The sequence below is a fragment of the Mus caroli genome, chromosome 11 (genome assembly GCF_900094665.2).
Source record: "Mus caroli chromosome 11, CAROLI_EIJ_v1.1, whole genome shotgun sequence".
Taxonomy (NCBI): domain Eukaryota; kingdom Metazoa; phylum Chordata; class Mammalia; order Rodentia; family Muridae; genus Mus; species Mus caroli.
In genome coordinates, this window is record NC_034580.1 from 117,334,563 (window position 1) to 117,341,921 (window position 7,359).

General features: G+C 45.2%; 1 protein-coding gene across 1 annotated transcript in view; it reads left to right on the forward strand.

Annotated features, from left to right (window-relative positions):
• Fn3k (fructosamine 3 kinase) overlaps positions 1-7,359 on the forward strand; it is a 15,941-nt gene that overhangs the window by 3,965 nt on the left and 4,617 nt on the right. The window contains exons 3-4 of the mRNA XM_021177230.2: positions 1,098-1,189; positions 1,987-2,069. Coding sequence (XP_021032889.1) covers positions 1,098-1,189; positions 1,987-2,069 — 175 coding nt within the window. The remainder of the gene's footprint in view (positions 1-1,097; positions 1,190-1,986; positions 2,070-7,359) is intronic.

Sequence of the window (7,359 nt, forward strand, 5' to 3'; positions counted from 1 at the left end):
GCTGATTATGGGATGGATCCCTGGATACGGCAGTCTCTATATGGTCCACTGTTAAATCTTTAAAAAAATATTTATTTATTTATTTATTTATTTATTTATTATATGTAAGGACACTGTAGCTGTCTTCAGACACCCCGGAAGAGGGCATCAGATCTCATTACTGATGGTCGTGAGCCACCATGTGGTTGCTGGGATTTGAACTCAGGACTTCTGGAAGAGCAGTCATTGCTCTTAACCGCTGAGCCATCCAGCCTCCTCTATTAAAACTTTTTAAAAGTATTTTATGTGTATGGGTGCTTTGGCTGTATGTATGTTTGTGTACCACATTTGTATACTACCCTCAGAAACCAGAAGAGGGGGTTTGATCCCTTGTACCTGGATTTACAGAAGGTGTGAGCCACCCTGTGCATCCTGGGAATTGAACCCAGTTCCTCTTGAAAAGCAACCAAGTGCTCTGAACTGCTAAGCCATCTCTCCAGCCCCCAGAGTCCTAAGACAAAGATTATTGCTGTTTTTTGTTTGTTCATTTTGGATTGGGTATTTTAATTGTGATGAGGCTGCATAAAGTAAGTGTATTTGAACAAGTCCCTTACTTTATGCTGTGTAGTCTACTAACCCAGTTTGACCTTAGAGAGGCTGATTAGTTACCTAGCAATTTAATTTTTTCTCCATTACAGTCATGCATGTTCATTATAGTCATGCATGTTCATTGTATAAACTATTGAAGGACAAACTCTGGTAAAGGAGGCTTTGGAATGTTAGCAGCAGGGAGTTGCCACAGCTCATCTCAGCGTGACTGTGGTCTCAGGGTCTCTCCTATTTATATTCCTTGTTAAAGGTGAGAGCTGAGGCTTTTTATTCACTGATTGAGGCTTTGTGCCACATGGCCAGTGGCTGCTGAGATGCTACAGAAATTATCACAGGGCCCTCACAATACTTTGGGGTTTTTTGTTTGTTTGTTTGTTTGTTTTTTAAGAAAGGGTTTATATTGTACTGTTTAGAGAGCCTTTGCAGCGTTTAAAACATCTCTCAAAGCAGAGCATGCTGGGTGCTGTTACTTGTTTGTTATTGTAGCTGCCGCTGCCTTATTTCCTTAGTCAGGCATCAAAGCTCGGGGAACAGATGGCAGACCTGCACCTTTACAATCAGAAGCTCAGGGAGAAGTCCAAGACTCGGGAGAACACAGTGGGTAAGTCTGGTTCCTTTTGTTTTATTTTGTTTTGTTTTAAACCTGGGCCCAGCCCATCAGCTACCTTAGATGGGAATTCATGGTGCTTCTTGGTGGCACTTCAGTAATGTGTTGAATGGCATACCTGCTCCCTTTACAGTGCATTAAACAACTTTTTAAAATTTGTGTGTGGGGGGTGGTGAGGGAGGGGGGAGGAGGGAAAGAGGGGGGAGGGGAGGGAAAGAGAGGGGAGGGGGAAGGGGGAGGGGGAGAGTGGGGGACAGGGAGGGAGGGGGAGACATGGAGGGGGAGAGGGAGAGTGGGAGACAGGGAGGGAGGGGGGAGACAGGGAGAGGGAGAGGGAGGAGGGAGAGGAAGAGAGGAAAGGAGGAGAGTGAGAAGGAGGGGGGTCCTTGCTAGAGTTAGAAGGGGGCATCTGACCCTTTGCAGGAGTTGCAGGCAATTGTACACTGTTCAACCTGGGTGCTGAGAACCTTTAGAAGAACAGCAAGTGCTCTTAACTTTGGGGCCATATCTCTAGCCCTAAGTGCACTGTGAAAATGAGATGATTAAGCAATTTTAACGTAGCTGGCAAATGAATAGAATGGACTCCTGACCAACCAGTCCTGCAGTCTGTCCATTCATTGGCCAGGGTAAAAAGTCCTGGCAAGTCTGTGTGCTGGCTAGTCACTGCTATGTGTAGTGAGTCCTCAGATCACCTGCGTTTGAGCTATTTGTATGCGCAGCCAGGCATTCTCCCAAGGTCTGGTTTCCATGAAAGATGAGTAGTTTCATGAGATTAAGATTTCTGTTGACAGGCTGTGGGGCGGAGGATGCTGAGCCCCAGGGTGTGACCAAGTTCGGCTTTCACACAGTGACGTGCTGTGGCTTCATCCCACAGGTGAGTGTTAGAGTGAGGGCATCCTCTCCGGGGCACCCTCACTTAGTGAGGACCATTCCTGAAGCTCTGGTGCTAGCCACTGACCCATTGTGTGCCACAGAGAGCCAGTTCTCCAGACACCAGGACACTCGGTTTCTGAAGGTAGAGTGTAGTCTGTGACACTCAGGACAGAAAGCTGATGGGAAGGCTTGGTGGGAGTAAACACCGCAGTCAGCTGGCCAGCATTCCAGGTGGGCACAAGAGGGATGCAAAGGCCATGATGTGGGCGAGAACCTGGCCAGTTTAAGAATCTGAAGAGGGTAGAGTGGACAAAGCTCAGGGTCCAGCCCTTATCATGCAGCTTCTCTTCCAGGGCTGTCTTATTAAGATATAATCGAGATGTAATTCATGTAACACAAAACTTTCCATTTTAAAGTGTACCATCCAATGGTTTTTAGTACAAGCATGGTGTTAGTGCAAATATCACCGCTGTCTTGTAGCCAAGTTCTAACCAGGCCTGATTGCTTAGCCTCTGAGGTCTGATGAGGTCAAGTGTGTTCGGATAATATGGGTATAGATTCATTATTAGGTCTCATTCCAGGATATTTTCATTACCAACGGCAACTCCCATTAGCAGTTTCTCCCCTTTCCTTACCCTCTGATGATCACAACTGTACACAGAAGACTTTTTGAGACCCCCTAATCTCAGCCAAATCTGACTTTCCTGGTGTTACACAGCTGACTGGAGCTAGGGGTGAGCATGGCCTCTGTTACCATAGACAAGCATGGCTTGTTGTCTTGAGCCACATGTTGAGTTTAGGGCCTCTCATGGTGGTGGGACTTCAAAGATTGGGCTGATGAAGCATAGCATTTTTCTCAAATATTCATGAGTTAAGAAATGAAATAGTCTCTAGAACTTGTATAAGAAGCAGACAAGAATGGAGCTGCTCAGAGAGATGGATGGTCTCTGAGTTCCCCTCAGACTCTGGTCAGAAAGCTATCATCGTCCTGGTCCACCTACGTTGAGTGACAACAAAATTGTTCTTTATGTAGTGCCTCCAACCATTCCCAAGTCGTGTAGCATCCTCATCCCTAGCTGGGCTGACTGGGCCCTGAGGGGTGTTGCAGTCATGGTGGGAAACCACAGAAGGCATGGATTTCTTAGACTCCAGAGAATTTGGTTCTATTGGAAGCACCAGCCCAGCTGGCTGGGGAATTTGTGGGTTGTATTTCCTGCTAAGAACTAAGCCACCTTCCAAGCATTTGTCTGACTCAGCTTACCAGTTGCCACAGTTGGTAGACAACTAGGTGATGTCACCGATCCACCTTAGAGAAGAAGAAATGGATGCTCTGGGACTAAGAAACATTCCCAGAGATTTTGCAGCCAGTGAATGGAGGAACAGGACTTGACATCCAGTCTGGCCTCGGAGATGGGCTCTAACCACTACACAGTGCTGCCCTTCTCATTCTTCATGCTCAGGTGGCACCTGCCTTTAGTAGCTCAGCAGGAAAGCTACATGCCTCTGTGGCCTTGGGAATCATGGCCCTTCCACCTAAGTGGCAACACTGAGAGCTTGCCAATGCTAGCCAACAGGAAATGATCTTTTGTGACCTTTTCATCTTTTGGCAAGAGGAGGGCCCCCAGGCACTGGGAATTTTGGCAGGTAAATAGAGACGGTGGAATGGCAGATGGTGGACCTCTGTGCTTGAGGGCTTGCCAGACTGGGGCAAAGGGTCTCTTGTGGTGTGCCTAGAACTAAGGAGTAAACCCTGGGCTAAGCAGCACCAAGAAAGACTCCAGAAGGAGAATGGCTAGGACTGGACAGACTGTTGGCCAGGTTCAGAATGCTCCAAAAGCTCTGATTTGGGGGTTTCTCAGAACAGCCCTTGGAAAACCTCAGCTCACGTCCATCTCTATGGAAGTATAGGTGTCACAAATTACACCTATTTTAGGTATGCAGTTTGATAACGTGGAGAGTCAGCCACAAAATTTCTCACTGCAGGTGAGAATGAGCACACGGACCCTTCCTCGTGTCTTTCACAGTCCCTTCCTGTAACCTTTCCCTGTCCCTGGGTCACTGTAGATTTGCCTGTGTTTTGTGAAGTTTTATATGACTGTAATAATATAGCATGTGCCCCTTTCCCTATCTTGTCCATTTGCCATATTTTACTCAGTGCCACCGTTCTGATGTGTGCCCATGTCAAATCTCTTGATGTTTACACATAACATCCATTCATGTCACATGTGTCAAAAGCCCATTACACTGTATAGACAAACCGTGGTCTCTGTTTATCCATTCATCTGTTGATGGATGTCTGTGTTGTTCCTACCTAGCTTCTGTTCTCACAAATAAAGCTGCTACGAACCTTTGTGCACCGGGACTTGATCTTGGTTGACTGTATGAGCCCTGAGAGAGAAAACCTGGGTTGTACGGCAGGTTCTTACTTAAGTTTTCAGAAACTGTCCTGTGGGGCTGAGAGGTGACTAAGAGCAGACACTGCTGTTGCAGAGGACCTGACTTCGGTTCCCAGCAGCTCACGGCCACCTGCCATTCCACTTTCAGGAGATCTGAGGCCTCCTTTTTGCCTTTGCAGGTACTCAGACATCCATGGCATATTCTCACAGAGATGCATGCACATAAATATGTTTTTAAAAAAATCTTAAAAACAACAATAAAAATGAAACTGCCTCATGTTTCCAAAGAGGTTGTACCAGTTAAGTTCCCACTAACGGACATAAGAGTTCCAGGCTTTCCTACTCTGATGTGTACTGGATATTTTCTGAAGTTGTTTGTTTTTAGTGTGTTTTAGTTTGTTTTCATCCCAGCTGGAGACAAGTGTTCACTCTGAGATTCAATTTTGTATTCCCACCATGACAGATAATCAATAAATGCACATTTGCTAACTGTATGTCTTCCCCACCCCCACCCCATTTTTTTTCTTTTTGAGACAGGGTCTCACTATATAATCCTGCCTGGCTTTGAACTTGAGATATAAACCATACTGGTTTCGAGCTTGCTATGATCCTCTTGCTTCTGCCTCCCAGGTGCTGAGATTACAGGTGTGCATCACCATGCCTGCCAAAGGCCTATTATTATTAACAACAGGGTTTCATTGTGTAGCTTTGGCTGTCTTGGAACTTCCTCTGTAGATCAGGCCGGCCTCAAATTCTGCCTCCTGAGTGCTGGGACAAAGGTGTATGTCACCATCTCCTGGTCAGTTATTATCTTTTAAAAATATAAGTTGTATACCTGTAATCTCAGACGTTTGGAGGTAGAGGGAAAAAATTAGGAATTTGTAGGTATCCTTGGCTACATAGTGAGTTCAAGGTTGAGTCCTTGTCTCAAAAAACCCTCTTTTTAGTGTCTGGAGAGATGGTTCAGTTGATCAAGTACTCACCATACAAGCAGGGCTTGGGTTCAGATCCCTAGCCCTTCTGTAAAAAAAAAATGCTGTCCACAATGTTGTGTCCCTGTAATCCCAGATCCATGGGGTTTGGTGGCCAGTAAATGTAGCCAAACTAGGGGGCTTCAGGTTTCAGTGAGAGAGCTTGTCTCAAAAACTAAGGCAAAGAGTGGCCGGGGAGATGAGTCAGTTGGTAAAGTGCCCACTGTGCACGCAGGAGAGTGTGAGTGTGGCTTCTCAGAGTTGTCCTAAAACGAGGGTGTGGGGCTGTGCATCCATAACTATTGTGCTAGATGAGGGGGGCTGAGGCAGGGGGATCCCTAGTGCTCACTGGCCAGACAGTGAGCCCGGGGTTCAGTGAGAAACCCCATCTCACAGAAGAATAAACTGCAAAGCAGTAGAGGAAGGTAAAGGATGTTAATCTTCCTCTTCCACATGCGCACAGATGCATGTACAACCATGAGCACATGTTTACACACACATGTGTACACACAATAAAATAGAGCACAACAGAGGAGGATTTTACATCAACCTCTGGCCTTCATGTGTGTATGTATGCACACACACACACAAAACCACCCCCCTCCCTCCATTGTGGGTATGGTACTGAGAACCTGTGCATGCTTAGCTGTCACAGGGATAACCAAGGCAGGCAGGGAAAGAGGGTATGGCACTGGCAATTGTAATCATACTAATACTAGCCATCAGTGATCCCCCCTGCAGTCCCCATCCCATCACTGAGGCAGGCAATTTACTGGTTCAATACTACTGATGGAAAAAAAAAACCTTAATTATATGGGGCTGGCAAGAATGCCCAGCAAGAAACTATAAATTCATTCAACTCTTAAGTGTGTGTACATATAGACAGGCAGACAGATATACATTTATACACTTGATGGATGAAGCAGAGCCCCAAAAGCCACAGGTATGCATTTGGTGGATGGGGCAGAGCCCCAACAGCCACATTTTATTTCATCTCTCTGCCAATTTATACCTTCTTAGACAAAAGTTCTTATAAAGTTACCTTATAGATAAAATGTTACACAAAGGGGGAGTTACAGAAGGATGGTAACAGTAAGTTCAAAACAATGTTTCATTCTATAAGCTCAGAGCAACAGTCTCACCTGGTCTTGCTTTATCATAGTGCACACCTGTGGCCTCATCCTTGGAATGATTGTTTTTTCTTGATGGGGAATCTGCCCCAAGCCTATTTTTCTTCTTAGTGCATTTTATGAAAGCTCATTGTTTTCCTTATTATGCAGCCTTTGCTTGCTATTCTATGAGGAGAGGACACATTTCATTCTTGATTCTAACTTTATTACATCTTTCTGGCAAAACAACTAAAACCATCTCCTTAAACTTTCTTCTTAAAATTATTTGAATCAAATCATGAATGCTATAAAGTAATTAATTCATTTAAACAGCATTAATTAATGAAAGTTCATCTTCATGTCGATCTGCAGGAAATTCTCCCAGTAGGGTGGGCTGATGCCCAGGAATCCTTAGGCTATGTAGTAATGACAGGAAAGGTAGCAGAGAGAAACAATCCTGAGATGAAGTCTCTGGGCTGCACCTCTCCAGAGTACATCACAGCCATGAAAAGTGGTGAGCTATCTCTAGGAAACTCACTTGTTTGCTACAGCCTTTCCTAGATGGCTTCTGTCACTTAGCAAGTCTATTGTGCTAGCAGCTTATCCACATATGAGTTATATCTACCATTTTGAAAAAGGATTTTCATATAATTGCTTGTATTTTGAAACATTGTTAAATCTACTAAGTTTTGGTTGCTTTGTATTTTTTTGTTGTTGTTGTTGTTTTTCGAGACAGGGTTTCTCTGTGTAGCCCTGGCTGTCCTGGAACTCACTCTGTAGACCAGGCTGGCCTCGAACTCAGAAATCCACCTGCC